Source organism: Xenopus laevis, chromosome 7L, assembly GCF_017654675.1.
Source record: "Xenopus laevis strain J_2021 chromosome 7L, Xenopus_laevis_v10.1, whole genome shotgun sequence".
Classification (NCBI taxonomy): domain Eukaryota; kingdom Metazoa; phylum Chordata; class Amphibia; order Anura; family Pipidae; genus Xenopus; species Xenopus laevis.
Window position 1 is genome coordinate 85,449,229 of NC_054383.1, and position 20,966 is coordinate 85,470,194.

Consider the following 20,966-nt stretch of genomic DNA (forward strand, 5'->3'; position numbering starts at 1 on the left):
GAAAATGGGATGCCAAAGGCAAAGAAGTTGTCAGTGATCTTTGTTATATACCTTTGCGCACTGCAAGTGTTATTTGGGCATTTTATTCGAGAAAGGCAAACACAGAATCGTGTTTGAAATAATCTCGGCAGACCGTTATATCCGGCTTTAACGAATAAATACGAAAAAACCCCAGTTTAGGGTATTAATTTTGTGCTATAATCATTTAAAAAGGCTTTGGGGAGAGAGCCAGCAGGACGTGTGGCCTGTGCTAGTGAGTCTGTGATTCCTGTACACTGTCTGCTGGAGGGCCACGCCCCCTAGATGGCATATACTTGTCATGTAACCCCAAAAAGTCTCGAAAATAGCCCAATGTACCCTCTAAATTTTCCTGTTATGCACCAACATTTCATCCATTGATTGACCTTGCAGTTTTACATATCATTGATCCTGCAGATGCATCAGATAGGGAATTACTGAGGATCTTTTGAGGTGAAGATCTCATTTGGGGGAAAGGTAGATAAAATGTTAAAAATCTAGGGGAAAAAAGGCCAGTGGGAGGGATTGACATCAATTCTTATTGCCAAAGACCCTCAGTTAGATGTGGAAGTGCTTTGTTTCAAAAAAAGATCTGTCTTTTTGTTAAGCCTTTGAATATTCAAATTTAAACTATCGCGCAATCATTGATTGTCAAATCATAGGTTTCTGGAGTTTTTAAATAGATGGCATGGTGGGGAAATTTTTCAATCATATATCTGTAGGTATAATACATTTGTATGGTATATCTTCAGCCCGAATTTGAGCAAAGTAACTTTGTTTATTTCGTGATCTTTGAAGAAAATCCACTCTTGTGCTTAATTCTGGCAGCCTGGCTGAGGACTAAGTGGCTGATTTCAGTGCAGCACCTGGGTCACATCTAAAGGGAAAAAAATAGAACATTAATCTTCCACAATGTCTGGTAAGTTCTTTTTTTTTTTTTTTTTTAATGTTTTTGTTCACATGCTTGTTTTGTTTTGTTTTTTTGCTTTTTCTTCTGTTTCACCTTGCAAAAAAAGAAAAAGAAAGAGACATGAATTAAATAAACTGCATGGGCTGCCGATTAGAATAAACTGCACAGACAGACACACGTTAGATTGATTCAAGGACACAGTACAGTAAAGGGTTACTCTTTATTTGCAGCGTTCTTCTTTTTTCGGGCAGTTTTGTGTGTATTTAGTAATTTTTTAAGATGCAAATGAGTGATATAGGAAAGTGGATTTGAATAGAGGCAGCATGTGGCTGCAAGAGGGAGAGACGTCCTGGGCTCTTTTAAATACACATTCTGGGCTCCTTTGGCATATTCATGAAATGCCTATTGATTTATAGAATGTTATTGGATATTGGATTCGTTGTGGGAGCTTTTGCATTTCAAAGTGATTTGCACCCATTGGACACTGAGAAATCACAGAATGCAATTTGCAAATCAAGAGGGGTTTCTTGTCATTATTTTTTTCTCCCCCCCTTTTCTTTTTCTTTTTTTTACACCGAAATAAAACTAGGCAGTTAAAAAAAAAAGGGAGAGATTAGAAATCAGCATTTTGTAGATCCCACCATCTCTGACCGGTAAAACTGGGCGGTTCTGTTATCCGCTAGTGCGAGTAAAAGCGATCAGATCAGCAGGGATGGCAGGGATTTCAGCTCCTCTGTTATGTGGCAGTTGGGCGCGCTGAGGTTTCTTACTGTCGGTTCTGGTACTGAACGGGTCAACTCAGGGCTGATCTTTCTTTCTCTGCCGTACTGTGATCGGAGCTGGATTAACCCCACTGTGTCTGCCCTTATTGCTACAATTCCTGCCTTCTACCTGCAGGGGCCGCTGCGCCCGGCTCTCAAATCGCAGACAGTCCACATTAAAAGCGACTGACTTGGGCAGCTCCATTTGCTACCGAGAGCCTAGTTGTGATCGCTAGCCCCATTTGCCCTCCAGAATGGGTTAAATACCAGGCTGTCAGTTCTCTGCTGTGTCCTAGTCACAAAATATGACCTACCTTCCCTTCTGGCTCACAGCAGGACAACTGAGTAATCTGTCTATATGAGCTTTGCCTTTCTGCCACTATTCATTCTCTGCATAACTAATACACAGCGATTTGCAGTTCTGCCACGTGTATGGGTTGATCGCACGATCTCCAATACATGTATAGTGTGAAACATATTTATATACTGTATATATTAATCTGATTGCTATGCACTCTGCTGTATAAATCCTATCTTTTAGAGACTGTCTGTTATGTGACTATTATAAATACATAGTGAATAGTCAGCAGAGAAGTCTTTAGTCGTCTAGTCTCTTTAATAGGTGGTGGCATTAGGATTAAATGTGGGCACTTGGGTGAAGCCAGTACCCTGCTGTGTTATGATGATGGTTATGTAGAATAAGGAATAACCTATGTCCTTGGCAGTAATTAAAAGACATCAACGATCCCACATTTATTCGCATTTGAAATCGTATGTTACTGGCTAGTCAGTCACAATCACTACCACCCACGAGAGATTAACAATAACTAGCCCCACGGCAACCAGCCACTTTCAGGGTTAAAACCAGGTATGAAGGGTAACCCTAACCCACCCCCCCCCCCCCACCATGCCTGTCCCAGTCCAATTCGGATCTCACACTAATAAAAAGTTATTAAGTACAGAAGCTCGGAGTCTAGATCCACAGCATTGAGATAAGGGAAGGGTTGGGTTCTACTGAATTCTCTTTCACTGGCTCTATAACTCGCCTCTATAACTCGCCTGCTTTGCACTTCCGCATTCCCACGTGGGATTCGGCCGAGGGATTTGTTCTATAGCGAGAACGACTTCTGCACATTATTACTTACATCTCCTCTCTCCTTCTGTCCGACCACGTCGCTCGCAATGACACAAATCTCACACACACACAACGATAGCCTCTAAAACAGCCGCTTACTTATTTCTATTTCTCTGTGTTTTAGTGCAGGTCGCAGCCAGCCCCAAGATCTCTCCTCACTGATTTCCAACAGAACTGGAAAAGTCTGTTTTTTTTCGCTTTGAGTCGTAAAGGCACCTGGTTCAATTCAGGACTTTACGCCTCTATAGTCAGTTTGCAATTGGTCTGACATACTGGTCGGATCAATACACTTAAAATTGATACATTGTGCTTGTTCTTACACTGGAACTGCGACTGACGCTCTTTTAAATGCGTCTAAATTCTATCATTAACTGGGTGTTACAAGCAATTTGTTTCGGCTTTTCTGAATGGGGAGCAGGGATTATATAATGCAGCTTTTATATACAAATATTCAAATCAGTGATAATGGACCCTCAATGCTCAGAGAACACCAACATAGTAGATGGATGCAAATAGGTCGTGCTTTATTTCTTTAGTTTGGGCTGGGGATGAAGCTTACAATCAGAAGCAATGATTTCTCTATATGTGAACACTATTGTACTGGGGGGGGGTTGTGCTTACAACTCTTGTAGTCCAGTAACTGTCCATTCTAGAGTGAAGAGCTAACAATTAAACAGATTTAGAAATGCATTTCTTGCTACAGAATACAATAGGCCTTCCCTCACATTTTGGGGAAAACGTCCCTATTCCTATTACTAGACGGTATTGTTTCATTGTAGAAGTTGTCAGAGCTGTTGCGACTGTCGCTCTTCACAGAGAAGGACGTGTCTGCAACTTTATAATGTTTTAATTACACGATGGCTGGTCTGTAGCATTAAATATGTGAGTTTGCTTTAATAACATTTGCAGCACTAAACATGGCACGAGATATTTCTGCAAATAAATAAGTCTGTTTCAGAGAATATTGAGACATACATAGGTGTATCCAGCAAGCCACACACACACACACACACACACACACACACACACACCCTCAAAATATGGACTATATATTACATGTCCTACCCAGCAGACTCATAAAGAAACTTACACTATAGGTCAATATTTGCTCAAATCTGAAAAGAATGTTTCAATGGCCGGACTCCTGAGATAAGGAATAACAATGGCGCTGTGTGTGTCATACTGGTCTGGCTACTGTAAATCTGAAATATAATCACTCTATCTCCAGCAAGGCATCTTGATAAAAATAAAACTGTAAGGAGAAATGTAGATTTTTGTTTCCTCACAGGGGTGTCTAATATTTGCTTTTCTTATAGTCTGACTTTCTATTTTCTCTTTCTTTTCTTTTCTTTTTTGTATTTTAGCCAAGCCAAAGGTGTACCAGGGAGTGAGAGTAAAGACGACTGTAAGGGAACTGTTGCAACAGAGGAGGGCGCTGCAAGCAGAAAAGAGAGCTTCAGTAAGGACCCTTGTGTTTGTGTATAAGGGAATATTATTAGTTGTACCTGTGTATATATATATATATATATATATATATAATCTTCAAAAATGGATCCGCACTCCAAACAATTCAATCAAAGTGATTTTTATTGAATTATCACTCACCAGTCCAACGTTTCGGCCCACATTAGGGCGGCCGAAACGTTGGACATGTGAGTGATAATTCAATAAAAATCACTTTGATTGAATTGTTTGGAGTGCGGATCCATTTTTGAAGATTATATGTCATAACTTTGACCCAGCACCCACCACAAACCAGAAGGGATTGAGTGCAGGTACTTTCTGGACTAATATATATATATATATATTCCCCTGCCATGTGCCAGTCTCAACAAAGGTCTATGTTGTAGTGATTAAGAGGCCACGTTACTGCAATAGTAACCATTTAGAATCAGCAGTAGGACCCACATTTGCACATTCACTTTATTAACAATTATTTATAATATTAGGGGGGTTCTGCCTGGACCATAGAAAGGGAAACCCTCCACAGCATTGTGACATCACTTTGACTTCCCTTCTATAAAGACATCAGTGATGAAACAAAGGAGAGAGGCCACGTACTACACTTACTTTCCCCAACCCATCTGCTGCTAGCTTTATTGGACTGATAATTATCGTTTAAAGGCAGGATACATTCACAAGCCCACAGTTGGTCGATCGATCTACCCATTCGATTCCTCATTTTTTCTCTTCATTAGGAAGTTACCTGCACAGCCAGTGCCTCATCACTGTATACATATTGTATTCCTGGCAAACAGAGGCGCCATTAATATTGTTACCGCTTAACACGCACAGATCTCCTGTATTTATAAAAAAAAATCACACCTTTCTGCCAAATGACTAATATATGACTTCTAGAGAAGTGCCGGAGCGGAGAAAGTAAAATAGTGGCTTATCGGATGATATAAAAGGCTTTGCTGGAACTCCAGGAGTCGTGTGTAGCCACAGATATTTGCATTGGGCGCAGCCAAGTAAATCATTAGCCTTTCCTGGTTCGTGACATTGAAAGCCCCGATCTGTTCCACTACGAACAATACCTGGGAAAGAGCGAGTGCTACTTCTCCCCCTGCCCCCTCCTTGTGCCCAAACTCACTCCCTCCCTTTTGATTACACAGCAACACCCAGTGCTAAAAAGGCCCTTTAACTCTTAACCCGTGCTGTGCTGGGCTACCTGCTTTAACCACAGTACTGACTGAATAATCACCTGCCCAGACAATAAATGACATTTATAAATGTATATAACAGCTTTTCTTCTCATTATATACATATACCTTGTTACTCTTCATGATGAAGCTTAATTTCAGTCAAATTTATTTTTAATCTGATCATGTGATAATGTTCAACAGCCCCAACCCACTTCTCCTGTATGAAATATACCCCTGTATATGTTTTTGATCTAGAAGAAGCTACATTCGTTTTAGACTGATCATGTGATCAGGTTTACCCCCCCGCCCCACACACACACACTCAGTTCTTCTGTATGAAATATAGATATTAGCACATGTATCACTAAATTCTTAAAATATGGACCCGGGCTGGTAAAATACCAGTGGATCCTATAGACATATTATATTAATATATATAAATAATATAAAACGTAGCACAGCAAATAATTCCACTTACCTCTTTGTCCTGCAGAGCTGGGCTCGATTCCCATTAAAAATATATATTTATATATTTTGGTATATATCCAATAACAAAAAATCTACATCCAAAAAAACTAACTTTTCTCTTTTTATTTTGAAGGAATTCCAGGAGTGCAGAATGCAGCTTTCTGATCCATCCCCTACATGCTCAGGTTGGTGAAAATTTAAAAAGTAAAAAAAAAAAAGAAAAAAAAATCATCTGTACAAAGTCAGAGTGAATTCTTCACATAGGAGCCTCAGTGCTTTACAGCCCGAACTTAAGATCTACTCAATAATTATTCCAACCAATCAGATCTTGAAAAACTCAAAAGGAATGCAGATGAGGACTACAGGATAACCATTTAAGGTTTTTTTTTAAATACCCTAATTTTGCATATTTTGATCTACTTGTCTAAACAAATGTTTAGAAGATTTTGAGACACATATTCCCGTGTTTTAAATAGAGCAGACAGGTTTCTTTGTTGGGAAATAAAAGAGATTTGTTGGCTGCTTTAAATGATTTTATCTTTTTTTTTCCCCCCTTGGTAAAAGGACAGCCCTTTTTTCTGTCTTTAGGCACATTTGCCACGCATTTGCTGATCCTTTATCTTGCAGATAAGGGGTTTCAATTTTAGGGTGGCTTTCAGCAGGCCAATTAACTTTTTTCCCTAAAATCAGTAAATCCTAATTGGACGTGGGGGAGGTGTAAATAAGATATTCTCACAACTAAAGACAAATGAGTGTTTCTAATAAAAAATAAAAAAAAACTCCTAGTTTTATAGCACGTAAGATTAACCCTTTCTTTCTGTGGGGGATTTATCACAAGGTAAATTTCCTTATAGGTATGTAAATATGGCCAAGATAATTATTGAGCTGAAATGGCAAGCTTTGTATTACTGTACATCATGCATGGAGTTCCAGTAGGAGTATTAAGATCATTATTCTGGCTGTTCTGACAGCAAACACACTAAAAGCAAACAAGTGTTACTTGAGTGCAGTCATTCCCATTGTTCTGAGCAAAGTTTTTGCTCTATTTTTCAATATGCAAATATGGACTCGTATGCTTTCCCCTAACCATGGTCCTCTTGTGTTTTAATTCTAGAAATACATAATGGATTTGAGGCTGCTTGTTCTGCAGACAGCTACCTCCAAAACAGGCACTTTCAAAATTACCCCAGCCAAGATGATAGCCTTAGTTTTCTGGATCAACTGTTTCCTGATCTTTACCTGCCTTCAGATTGCCTGGCAGATTCAAACTTCAACTTCTTGCAGAGTTCATCATCTCCCTGTGCACTGGAAGGCAACGGCCAGCTGGCTCCTAGCTGTCAACAGAGCATGGTAACGTCTCTTCTCTTTCCACTATCCAGGGCTAATACCATATGCATTATCTGCTCATAAATGCTGCTGACACCACCCGAAAGTCAGTTAAGGACATACAACCATCCTCAGCCACCCAGCCCATCAGCATTTGTCAATTTACAAAATTAACTATTCTGATTATGAACCAGGAATTAGGAAGGTCACTGTAGATTGCACAATGCACCCAGCACCTAGACGTTCCAAAAGACTGTATAAAGGTCACCCAAGTTCATTTGACACATCATCTAGAAATAATTGTACTGTCTAGGGATTCTAGATTCCCCCAACAACGGTTATTCTGTGTTAAAAAAAAACAGTGGGTTCAAGTTTATTTAAAAAAAAGGTACAACCAAGCCCTATAGTGCTAGATGATGATGATATTAATGCTCTGTTATATGGGGAACCCTTCATTAAGTGGAATGAAATAGATATACACTAGCCATCCCTGCTGCAGACCACCCCCATTTAAATTAATTAAACGTTGGTGTCTCACACAGTTATTGATTGAAATCTTTGCCTAATGCCAGTAAAACATTCCTGCACCCTTTTGCTGTTGTCCAACTCCTTGATGTAGTTTAAGGATTGGTTTGTGACTTCCCCTTTCATCTTCATACACTCCTGTATCAATGCACTGTGATAGTTATCTGAATGTACTTTCATCATTACATCATGATTTTAGCTACTCATTCTATATGACTTTGAAACAAAAACACCTCCACTTTCATAATCTTTTTTTTTTAAAGGAAAAAATATGTATATTTGTTTAACACAATACTAATGCACACCACACTGTGCTACATGCTCCACAAAAGGTTCAGTACTCTCAGTGCTGTCAAAATAGAGCAAACAGGGCAGCTAATCCATGGGGCCACTTTGTTACACCAATATTGGCTAGCACCCTCATGGAGCCTAAATTAACTCATACAGTATTTAATGATAAAAGTTTAGGCACCACTTTTAATTGAACAACGCAACCTGTTAAAATTGCTGTATTATAATATATATATATATATATTAGGTCGCAGGTCTTATGAAAGGAAATCAGATTTTATTAGGCATTTATTAGCCTTTCTCTGGTGTACCAGCTGAAATGTCAGTCGTGCCTAATAAAGATTATTTATTGATCTCAACATTTCGATCTTCATCAGGAGAATATACAAAACAATATATATAGTGGCAGTATTTAATAAAAAGCAATTTTGACAAATTGTGTTTCTTTCCTACATTCCTGCTCACATATACAACCAGAAGCTGGGAGGGAGGTCAGGGGGCAACACCAATAGCGGTTCTGGGTGCCCACTGTATCCCTCCGGCCCAGTCCAACCCTGCGGGAGATCCTCAAATATTTACCCCAGCTCATCTATTATTCAGGCACATGTGAATCCAGAGGGCAGCACCCACCAGGTGTTTAGCTGGAAAGCCATCAAATTATTGTATAACTGCATCTTCAGGTTATGTTAACCAATGTTACAACTCCTTATCTGTTAATGGGAATGTGAACCCCCAAAAACTTTATTGCCTTATAAATAAAACATAATTCTAAGCAACTTTGCAAAATACATTCATTACAAATTGTCTATAGTTTTTAAGTTATTTGTATATGTATTGCTATTGAAAGCAGTGTAGGTCAAATTCTATGCTCTGCCCCATTCTATGCTCTGCCTTGTGGCTGAGACTGTTGATACAATGTAAGACAAAGCAGCTGATTAACAGACCTGTCCTTACTGGGGAACTAAGACATTTGCAACATTGGTTTAAATGTAACAATCAGGAGTTAAGCAAATGTTGCTTTTAATAGCAATTGTTGATACAAATAACTAAAAGCACAGCATTTTTTTCATTATAAATTTATATAGGAAAGTTGCTTAGAATTGTGTTTTCTTTTATTATTCTTTAAATCTTTATTTTGGGCTTGACTTCTCCTTGAAGGTGGGGAAAACATGAAACGTGCTTGCTGGAATACTATGTATGGTCGCTCAATCCTTTTGTTATTTGTTACTGTTTTAGGCTCCTGAATCACCTGCAGGCTCAGACGATATGTCAAACTCCTTTGAGTATTCCCCAACGTATCAAGAGATACCATACAACTATCAAAATCACAATGCCTACCAGGACCCTGGGAGCTGTGCCTTTGCTAATGTGGATAGTTATTACCAACACCAACACAATGCAGCCTACTGTTACTGTGTATGTTGTCAAGCTGTGGAACATCAAGAAGCAATGAAGTTACTGGAACCATATTCTTATGCGAACACAAACTGCATGGAATATTTCCCTTCATCAACTGTATCATCAGAGGACTTCTTTCCAAGAGAAATGAATGCATATGAAGTCTCACAGCTAAGATGAGAGATCAGCATTTATTATTGACTCCTGGAGGCACCTAGACCACCAATATATTTCTCTGCCCCATTATTTGTGGTCCATCTAAAACTTTCTGAACAAACTTTAGCATTAAAACTGCCTATCACTCAGGTGATATTCACTTTTTGATTTGCTGCATGGTATATGGGCAGTAATTCAGTGAGGTAGGAATATCACATTTAAGAGGTCTGTAAAATACATAGCAGAAAGAATGAACACGTTGGTATTCCAAGCTTTCACTAAACCTAACCAAACTAATATTAGGAAAATAACAAGCAAAAATAATTATAAATTTAAAGAAGTATTGGTCACAAAACGTCTTGCATGCCATTGCAATAACAGGAAGAAGTGTGAGTAAAAGACACAACTCATTGATCCACTGGCTGATGTAACCTAAGGGCAAAGTTAAAGGGATAATATCATGGGAAAACATGTTTTTTCTCCAAGACGCATTAGTTAATAGTACTGCTCCAGCAGACTTCTGCACTGAAATCCATTTTTTCAAAGGACCAAACAGATTTTTTATTACAGATTGAATTTAGAAATCTGACATGGAGTTAGACATATTGTCATTTTCCCAGGTGCCCCCAGTCATGTGTCTTATGCGCTGATAAACTTAAAGCTGGCCATAGATGCAAAGATCCGATCGTTCGAATCCTCGAATGATCAGACTTCCCCATCTACCGACCTGCCACTAACCATTCCGATAAAATAAAGTTGTAAAATAACAGATCAGCCGATGTTCTGCCCCTGACAGCAATCGTACGAAAGTTATGTCCTACAAAGTTGGTGAGAGTCTCCCACTGGAAATCATTCATGCAGAGAAATATCAGGACCAAAACACACACATGGTCTGAAAATCATACAAATCCTTGATTCGTATGATCGGAACTTTGATTCTATGGCCATCTTAAGTCACTCTTTACTGCTACACTGCAAATTTGAGTAATATCACCCCCTCCATCCCCCCAAGCAGCCCATCAGCAAAACAATGGGAAGGTAACCAGATAACAGTTTCCCGGGTAGATATAAGAATAGCACTCAAAATTAAAAATCCATGTCCCACTTCGACACATTCAGGTACATTGGGTAGGAGAAACAATAGCCTGTCAGAAAGCAGTTTCATAGTGCAGTGCTGGCCCTTTCTGAAAGCGCATGACCAGACAAAATGAACTGAGATGGCTGCCTATACACCAATATTACAACTAAAAAAATATACACTTGTTGGGTTAGGAATTAAATTTTATATGGTAGAGTAAATTATTTGCAGTTGAAACACACAGAATCCCTTTAGGTACTTATATCAGCAGTTTTTCCTATATGGCATCATCCAGCGGATCATACTATTAAAAAATATATATTTCATGAAAAGTCTTTATTTATATAAAACAGTGTTTGACATATGGACTGTTTAATGTGATGTATACTTTCACTGAAAACACACAACTGCCTTTGTTATCAGGATTCATGTAGTTGAAACTGATTGATTCTCAGGTCACCTTAAGTGCTGTTAACACATATTCAAGAGCAATCCATTAAGAATGTACCTGTGGTTTGTGACTTGAGACATGTTTAAGTACTGTGACACTAGCTTTAGTTGACTTGCAACCAAGTCAAGATTGATTTGTTTGAGTGATGGCACATGGTATGTTTTGTCACCTTGCTAACTCTCTTCCAGCAAAGAGACAAAACATAAGAAAACACCTTTGACTAGAATTGTTGTAAAATACCTGAAGATTATCACTGACTTCTATTCAAAGGTATTTTCTAACTTTTTAATTGACCATCACCTTCAAGCATTAAACATGTGACTTAACTCCTAGTTAAGATTGACCTATTCAGCATTAAGTGTGTTACTGCCATTAGTTCAGTTACCACCTCATTAAGACTAACCCATTAAGCAAGGCACTACTTAAAGTAACAAGAACACCAACAAATAAAAGTGTTTTAAAGTCCTTAAAATATTATGTATTATTGTCCTGCACTGGTAAAACTGGTGTGTTTGCTTCAGAAAGACTACTATCGTTTATATAAACATGCTGCTGTGTAGCCATGGGGACAGCCATTCAGTATGAAAAAGGAGGAAAGGCACAGGTTACATAGTAGATAACAGAAAGGGCCTGTAGAATCCCATTGTATTCTACAGTGTTTACCTGCTATGTAAACCTAAGCCTTTTGTCCCTTTTTAACTTTGAATGGCTGCCCCATGGCTATACAGCAGCTTGTTTATATAAACTATAATAGCATTTATGAAGCAAACATAGAATTAATAACAGTGCAGGGCAATAGTGATGGGCGAATCTCAGCGAAAAATTAGCGAAACGCATTAAAGTCAATGGGTGTCAAAATTATTTTGACATGACAATTTTTATACACGCAACTATTTTGTCCAAATGCATTAAGTCAATGGGCTTCCAAATAATTTTGAAGTGCATCAATTTTTATGTGCGCGCCAATTTCCAAGCACAACAATGTTTTTGCGCTGAATTTTCAACGCAGTTTCGCAAAACACAAAAATTTGCCGCAAATCCATGCCTGGCGAATTTATTTGCCCATCACTACAGGGCAATAGTGCATCATAATTTTATTACTTTATAAACTTTTTTTTTTTCTATGGCCTGTCCAAAAGGGTCTACATTTACTCCTGCTATGATCCTATTGTTGGCAAGGGGATGGATCTGATCATCTTAATTTTGCTCACCACCTGAGAGGCCAAATTAGGTGAAGATCACTTGTCTGGCACCCTCAGCAGACTAATGTATATCTCAGTGTATGGCCAACTTTAGGTTAGATTGCACACATTCTAATCATATGATCATATGATCGTTTGAAATGTTCCTATATGTTCTATTTTTTCTATTTTAAATTTTTTACAAATCAAGATTATGTCACAAGAAGCAGCATCCTTTGCTGTGGAAATGAATGTATTCAGTATATGAAATATGTATATAAACTTCCTTTTGTACAGAACAACAAGAAATACATGAGACAGAAATGTACAAGATGATCTGCTCTGTAGAAATTTTGATTGCTAACTTTCTAATACGACAAGTTATTACTACACTTTGTATCTTTTTATACTTGTTTTTTTATATGGGATGTGTACCTAGTCTCTATTGTTATTGTTTTGTATTGTCTGAAGAAAGACTTTTTATAATAAATACCTATTTTTTGTAAAATATAATTTCATGATTTATTTTTTTCACAATCTGGGACTTTTTGGGGGTCATTCTCATATAATCTAGCGTAGGGGTCCCCAACCTTTTTTACTCGTGAGCCACATTTAAATGTAAAAAAGAGTTGGAGAGCAACACAAGCATGAAAAAGTCCAGGGGGATGTCAAATAAAGCTGGCCATAGACGCAAAGATCCGATCGTACAAATCATTGTACGATCGGACTTCCCCATCTCCCAACCTGCCATTAACCATTGAGATCAAATAAAGTAATAAAAGAACAGATCAGCTGATGTTCTGCCACTGACAGCAACGTATGAAAGTTATGTCTGACCAAAGCTAGTGACAGTCTCCATTTGAAAATCGTACGATCGGCAATATAAACAGAGATATTAACTGCAGCCGACAGAAATCTTTTAACCTGTCCAATCGACCAAATGACCGATCTCCGCCGGACGAAAAATGTCGGGACTCTCCACACGCGGTCCGAAAATTGTACGAATTGCGATTGGATCTTTGCGTCTATGGCCAGTTTAAGGGCTATTACTGGCTGTTTGGTAGCCCCTATGTGGACTGGTAGCCTACAGGAGGTTCTGCTTGGCAGTACATCTGGTTTTTATGCAACCAAAACTTGCCTCAAAGCCAGGAATCCAAAAATAAGCACCTGCTTTGATGCCACTGGGAGCAACATCCAACTTGTTGCTCACGAGATACTGGTTGGGGACCACTGATCTAGCAAAATAGACTAAAATACGAGCATTTGTATAATTTGCTCTCTGTAGCAATGCTATGTAACATCACTGTTTCCAGAGAGGGCAGGAGATATGGAGTAAATCTTGTGCATTATGACACTGCTTTATTCAGGTTGGAAATAAGCTCATAGGTCATAATTTTAAACCAATTTTTATAAAAAAACCAAGGAACCTTCATTTGGTGCACAAAGTGTAGCATAAACAATAATGAGGGCTGCCATTGGAAGGTATTGAGAGTTCTGTAATCAGGGGCCCCATGGAAGAGTGGAACCCCAACTGCATAAGAGTGAAAGAAAGGGGTAGAGTTTGCACAGGTGTGGGTTTGTTAGATCATGGGCAGAGTTGTGAATGGGGAATGTTTGGGGTTGGTCAGGGGTATGACTGTGCATGCGAGGGGCACTTTTATCACTGGGATCCTATTTTATTTGATGGCAGGGCCCTCCACCCAGGGGCTAATAATTAGGCCCTGTTAACTTTATTATTGCACCCCATAATTACTGATAGTGGCCCTGGCAATATTAGTTATAGAAGGATCAATTAAAGTATATTAAACCTCCAGGAAGTAGGAAGCATGCACTGGTGTTACTGATGTCTGGCCATAAATAATAGATAACAGGCAAATTAAAGGAACATCATTGCTTTAATTTTCACACACACACTGAAATATGCCAGCAGAACAACAGTTGACACTGCTTAACCAACCAATGAAGTGAATGGCATATTAGATATATTCCTGTCACCAGGGAGCCATTTATTCATCAAGTTAATGACAAATATGTTTCCATCAGTAGAAACTCACCATAGGAGCAAACTCTCAGTTTGCCACAGACCTTTATAACACATATAATGGTTCATCTTATATTATGGGGCGAAAAACTAGCAAATATTTCTCTTGCACTTTGAACCTTGTCCTTATTCCATTCTAGTGTCAAATACAAATTTTCGACTCTTTGTGCTCATGAATATAGTTTTGGGTGCTTCATATATATATTTTGGTGAGAGATGGGCAGAGGCAGGATATCTATCATTTAGTGGGCACAAGGGGCAAGAGACCCCTGTATTTACTCTTTGCTTCACTCTGAATCTTGCTCTGCTTTGCAATGTCCAGAACATAGCCACAGCCTTGGATGCAGGTGCTCTTTGCACCCCTTATTTCTCTTGTACTTACATCCATGAGGCTGGTAATATTTTAATGTCAACTACAGACTATGGGTGAATAAAGCAAAACAGCAACAGATGAATTCAATTGAAAGCAATGGAAAACAACTTACCTACTGTGCCGTTTTGGGTGAGTAAAATGGACCAGGAGATATTCAAAGTGCTTGAGTATTATAAAGACCCACAGCAATCCTTGCCATTTCCATTGCTGCTATTTATTAGAGTAACAGATTAAACTGAAATCTGATCTGTTTAAATTTTCTATTTACTTCTCTAGATAATTTGTAATAAAGTATAACATTGCTTATTGGGGTTATTAGTACAAGTGAAAGTTGCCCTGCTGCTTGCTTCAGTTTACACCATAGATACCTGTAGGACACCAGCATCTCTAGTGGGCATAAGTAAATAGTGCACTTTCTGCTGTTATATATTATAGTAGTTTTGACACCAGTGAGGTGACCCAGTGCAAACAGTCATGGATTTCCTTTTTTAGCTTCTGTCTTGCAATACACATTTCAATTGCCTAGTATTTGTAAATTAGCTCAGTATTCTGTATAAACTGGATAATATTACCACATAATGAATAAAGCATTTGATCTAAATCAAAGAACATTTGAATGTCAACCCCATCTGACCTTCACCTTCAGTGTGGAATATTAGAAGTCATGGAAGTGTTGCATGGCCATTTAAAAGGAAAGGGTCACAGGCCACAGGCACTTAATAAAGGCCATGGAAGTCCAAAGTGATTTCTAATATTCTAGTACATTACACACACAATAAAAGGGTCATGTATCCCAAGTGAAATCATTAACAACTGACTATAAGGATATATTGCACAGATACTTTATAGATTATATGTATTATATTATTTATGCACATTTTGTAATGCTATACATAGGGCATTACACAGGAGCAGATATAAAGAAAATGGAGGACAGATCTGGGTACCATTGACAAATAAGGGAGGTTTTCTGTAGAAAATGTTTTATAGACCGTTTCAGATCATTCAGGAAGGAGCTAAGCTCCCGGTATTACTAACAATAAAATAAAAGTAGACATTGCTTAAACATCAGTGGAATCTTGTTTTCAATAACGTTTCATGTCTAAATGAAGTTTAATTAGTGATCTTTTAGAATTCACATTTAACAGAGATTATCCTAAATCTCCAAGGAAAGTCAAGAAAGTCTATAAGAAGTGGCTGGCAGTGTGTTCCTGTGGCTGCACCAGAGCTAGCTTACTAATGGGCTACCCTTAGAAACACATGCACATTTCCAACAATATTTTGTGCCAGAAATATTGCCATGAATAACAGTGAATTAGAAAATAAAATATTTTTACCAGCTATGTTTGCTTTGCACCATCTGGCATTATACCGTAGTGAGTGAAAGAATTCCAGGTGCTGCCAGTCTTAGAAAGTCAGGTTTAGAACAGGTTAAAACACATATGCAACATGACACTTGAAATAAGAGACTTGAATAGTAAGGGTTGCGCTCTTTGCTCTGCTTCCATTTCACCTGCAAAATTATGTTATTCACTTATGGTCTCTTAGAAGATCATTTATTTTCTCACAAGGGTCTAAGGTGTGTACTTGTGTACAGCCTGACCTTTTACAGCTACAGACTGATGTATTTATCTTGCAACTGAAATGTAAGGGTACCTATTTATAAGTAGTAGAGCCTTAAGGTTCATTCATGGATTGCAGGTACCATTGTGAACTGCACTATTTCCTTGTGCTGGATTAAAAATCTAGTGCAAGGTGCAAAGCCCTCTGCCCTCAGCTGCAAGGGAGAACTTAAACACACCAACCCTGTTTTTGAAAACTTTGCCACATTTTATGTAAATGATGCCAACAGTTTCATGTTTCTTATTTTTTTTTGCACTGAACTAGATTACTAAACGTGACAAATTGGTGCAGTGTTCTGAATACACATATCAAGCAAACATGATCTAAAGCAATTTCGTTGTTCATGGTGTAAAATCACCAAAGAGCATAGTAATATCCTGCATGTATGTGTGTTATTTTTAGAAAATGCTGTATTCTCTTATCAGATATATAAAAAAATGTCAGTATTCCAGTTCTATTGCTGTGCTATCTACAGTGTATCAGTGCTAAACTGGTATTACTTGCTCAGGATTTCCTGTAGAAGCAAATTTTGGTTTGAGTCTATATGGAGGTCAGCGGAGAATCATAAGCCTTGCCCAACAAAGGTATTCCCTGGCATTTGCCTGCTTGTCACCAGTCTATGTGTAAAGGATTACATGTATCCATAGCCAACTTCTCATTTGTCATAGCACTCATCAGCTTTTGTCTCTTACAATGCTTCATCTCTCTCTGTCTCTTTGTGTTCTGGCTCCACATCTGTGAAAAACTGATGCACTTGTTTCTTACTTTCTGCCAGGGTGAATATTTTAAAGCAGTTGTTCACCTTCCTACACTTTTTTTCAGTTACTGTAAGTTGTTTTCACCAAAAGTAAAAACTTTTTTCAATGACTTTCTATTTTCTATTTGTAACCGTTCTTCTGATATTGAAGTATAAAGTTTATTTTATCACCTTATGTCTTTAAGCTGAAAACATGTTGGAAAAAACAATAAAAAAAACAAAAAACAATTCAAATGTAAATCAATTTAAAAATGTCTGGTGAGTCTGAAAATAACTGAACAGAAAAAAAGAAACCCTTTCAAGTGTCACAGCACTGACCTTTCAGAATAGATATGAGGCATTTACTGAAAAGATACATAGTCCAAAGCAGCAACAAAGCACACTCCTTTTGTATCTTGGGGGCACATACTAGAACAGGGATCCCCAACCTTTTGAACCCGTGAGCAACATTTAGAAGTAAAAGGAGTTGGGGGAGCAACACAAGCATGAAAATTGTTCTTGGGGTGCCAAATAAGTGCTGTGATTGACCATTTTGTAGCCGTATGTGGCTTGTCAACCTACATTGAAGCTCTGTTTGGCAGTGCACCTGGTTTTTATGCACAAAAACTTGCCTCCAACCCTGGAATTGAAAAATAATCACCTGCTTTGAGGCCACTGGGAGCAACATCCAAGGGGTTGGAGAGCAACAAGTTGCTCACGATCTACTGGTTGGGGATCACTGTTCTAGAACTTTGTCTGTTCTGGAAGCATGTTTTAATTGCATGTTTAATAACTAGTATGGCAGAAAAAAGGATTAATTCTGCCTACCCCTAGTTCCAACCTTGGATATCTTGCAGATTATTGTCATAGGTTTGTTGGGCAGGCCTGTTGGCTGGCCCCATACAGGGCTGCCATTAGAAATCATGGGGCCCGATACTAACGTTTTTTTTAAAATCATTGGTGGTCAGGGCCCCCCATAAGTTAAAAAAATGTTTGGCACCAGGGCCCCCCATAAAAGTTTTTAAAAAAAAAACATTGCATCAGGGCCCTCCTTACAAGTTAGAAAAAACATTGGGTCCCCAGAGAATATTATATTTATTTTTAAAAAACATAGGTGTCAGGGGCCTATATAGTATTAAAATAATACATTGGTGGCTTGGGGTTTAAAAAAAACACCCATTGTGTTTAGTAAAACTGAACTCGTGGCTTCAGGACAACTTCTGCTCTTTTCGTGGCTTTGGGTCTTTTTGCCGCTTCTGGACTTCAAGTTCGGCTCTTTTTGTGACTTTGGGTCTTTTTGCGGCTTTGGGACTTCGGTGGTTCAGGACTTCGGAAGAGGAGGCGCAGCTTCTGCACTGTCAAGGGGGGTCAGCTATTTCAAAAACTGCAGCACAGTCGGGCCACCCTTTAGGCCCGGGTCCAGTACAGGAGTACCCCCTGTGCCCCCCTGGCCCCATACGTGGGCCAATTAGCTGTCAGCTTGGTCTGCAAGGGCCGAGTTTGCAGCTTACATAACCCATGTAAAATGGCAAAAAGAAAGCCCTCTAGTACTCCCACAGATGACACCCTATAGAATCGTATATGATGCACAAACACTGTGGCAGGCAAACAGCTGGGAAAATAAGATTAGCAATAGCCCTAGTGCAATAAACCAAGATTACAGGGGTAGTTCTCACCTTAAAGCAACTTTATTTTTAGAAAGGCCTATTTCTTAGAATCTATCTTTTTTATTTAGCCATCCTCTTCTATTCAATGCTTTCATTCAAACCACTTCCTGATTGCTATTGCACTGGACCCTAGCAACCAGATATTTACCGAAATCCCATATGTAGCCGTTATACAAAAAGCATAAAAACAGAGACAATTGCAGTTTTTCTCTGAGTATCATTGTCTACAATCATGCTAAAAGTTAAAGATAAACTTCACTGTGGCCATTCTGAACAGCCTTTATTTACAGGTAACTGCAGAATTAATCAATGAGACTGAAAATGTTAATTTGAATAGCAGCAAATATATATTGTATAAAGGTGAAGTAAAGGAGTAACTGACATACTAATGTCTAAGGAAAATGCATTTGTGGTTTTCTCTTGTGCCATGTGACTTGCTGACTAGTCGGAAATCAAGATAAAGACAATAGACACGTTGACAGAGCTTGAAAAGGCTGATATTTTGAAGTCCCTTGTTTATAAGCTGGACATCTAGGATCAGGTGGACATTTTCTACCCCCTTTATTACATTACCCTCTTAGTCAGCTCTCAACCATGGAACCCTACTATTGCAGTTACACCCAGTTAATAATTTTGTTTGGCACAGGTCTTTGAGTACAAACTGTTTTATAAAAATGCATATAAAAAATAAAATTATATAGGTATGAGATCTGTTATGCAGAAAGCTCAGAACTACGGGAAGTCAGTTTCCCACAGAATCAAATAATACAGATTTTTAAAATCGATTTCCTTTTTCTCTGTAAAAATAAAACAGTTGTACTTGTACTTTTTTTTATAGTTTTATATTTATTTGCCTTCTTCTTCTGACTCTTTCTAGCTTTCAAATGGGGGCCATCTAAAAACCAAATGCCCTGTATAGCTACACATTTAAGGGGTTATTTACTAAACTCTAATTTATATCATTATTATATTAAAAAAAAACAACAACCAAACTCTCATGCCCAATTTGACCTTATTTATTAATTAAAAAACTCAAATTTATCGGATCAGGAAAAAACCCAATAAAATCAAGCGAAAACCTTAATCATTTTCGGACTTTTTTCCGATTCACTCGATTTTGGGGGGGGGGGGTTTTGACAGAAAACGGTCAGAATTTTTAGATTATCGGGCTAAACCCAGTGCAAACCACAATATCTTCAAATTGGGATAGATGCCTCTCACATTTACTTATATAGGACCTCGACGGGACTGAGATGGTGGATTTTCAGATTCAGGCTTTTTGCAGCTTTGGGGTATAATAACGAAAAATCTGAGTTTTTGCCCCATAAAACATGACCAGATAAATTAGAGGGTTAGTAAATAACCCCCTTATTGCTACTTTTTTATTACTCAACCTATTCAGGCCCTCTCCTATTCATATTCCGTCTCTTATTCAAATCAGCGCATAGTTGCTAGGCTAATTTGGACTACAAGTATGGGACCCGTATGCTCGGGACTCGAGAATATCACATCACACTCAAAGCTAATGTAAAGGCGAACAACCACTTTCATCTGGTTTTGGGATTAATATAAATTTTTTGTCAGAAAAACAACTGCTATTTTAAACAACTGCAGCTATACTAAATAGTACAGAATGGGTTGAATACAAACACTTTGTATTTGCACCTTGGGTAATAAGAGAATCAAAACAGAGTGGAAATGGAGCAATCATCTACTCCTTGGAAACAATGGTTTAACACAACAAAAAAAGAGTGTTCCAGGTGTGCCAGAATATGAGAAGGGATTAGCAGTTACTTGCCTACCCTACCGTTTCATGGCCTGGTGCCATAGGAGCAGTCTGGTTATGGTTTCATGAGAAAAAGCAATTAAACATTTCTATTCTAAATGGTTTCATTTGACTGAATTATATTTAGTAATTAATTTAAAGCATGTTTTATTGCCTATCTAGTATAGGTCAATCTAAAAACAACTGGACTTGCTACAATTTTCATCAATGTATCATTTATATCAGTGTGGTTAAAGCTGTGATGTTATCGGGTAAGATTTCACAAAAAGTGTAGCACATGGGTCAACCCACCCTTTCCAATCACATGTGCCTGCCTTCCCTAACTATTGTATATCATATATCACATGCACCTTTCTTTTTCATTTGATTACTCCTTTGTTTACCTGTCTTTTCTTTG

At 38.3% G+C, this 20,966-nt stretch overlaps 1 protein-coding gene and 1 long non-coding RNA gene across 4 annotated transcripts; one reads left to right on the plus strand and one right to left on the minus strand.

The window, feature by feature from the left end:
* Window positions 1–521: 521 nt before the first annotated feature.
* On the minus strand, window positions 522–7,067 carry LOC121395546. Its single transcript, XR_005962543.1, has 2 exons — window positions 5,948–7,067; window positions 522–895 (listed from the first exon to the last, which is right to left on the minus strand). It is a non-coding gene; the product is annotated as an uncharacterized LOC121395546 (long non-coding RNA).
* Window positions 3,972–9,782, plus strand: LOC108696478. Of its 3 annotated transcripts, XM_041569284.1 has the most exons (5): window positions 3,974–4,078; window positions 4,189–4,283; window positions 6,071–6,122; window positions 7,052–7,287; window positions 9,316–9,782. In XM_041569284.1, the coding sequence occupies exons 3-5, from the start codon at window positions 6,089–6,091 to the stop codon at window positions 9,655–9,657; spliced, it is 612 nt and encodes a 203-aa protein (XP_041425218.1). In that variant the 5' UTR covers window positions 3,974–4,078; window positions 4,189–4,283; window positions 6,071–6,088; the 3' UTR covers window positions 9,658–9,782. The 3 variants fall into 3 exon arrangements, with proteins under 3 accessions (XP_018081392.1, XP_041425218.1, XP_041425217.1); XM_018225903.2 differs by having other exon boundaries at window positions 3,972–4,283; XM_041569283.1 differs by lacking the exons at window positions 3,974–4,078; window positions 4,189–4,283 and having other exon boundaries at window positions 5,527–6,122.
* The last annotated feature ends 11,184 nt before the right edge of the window (window positions 9,783–20,966 follow it).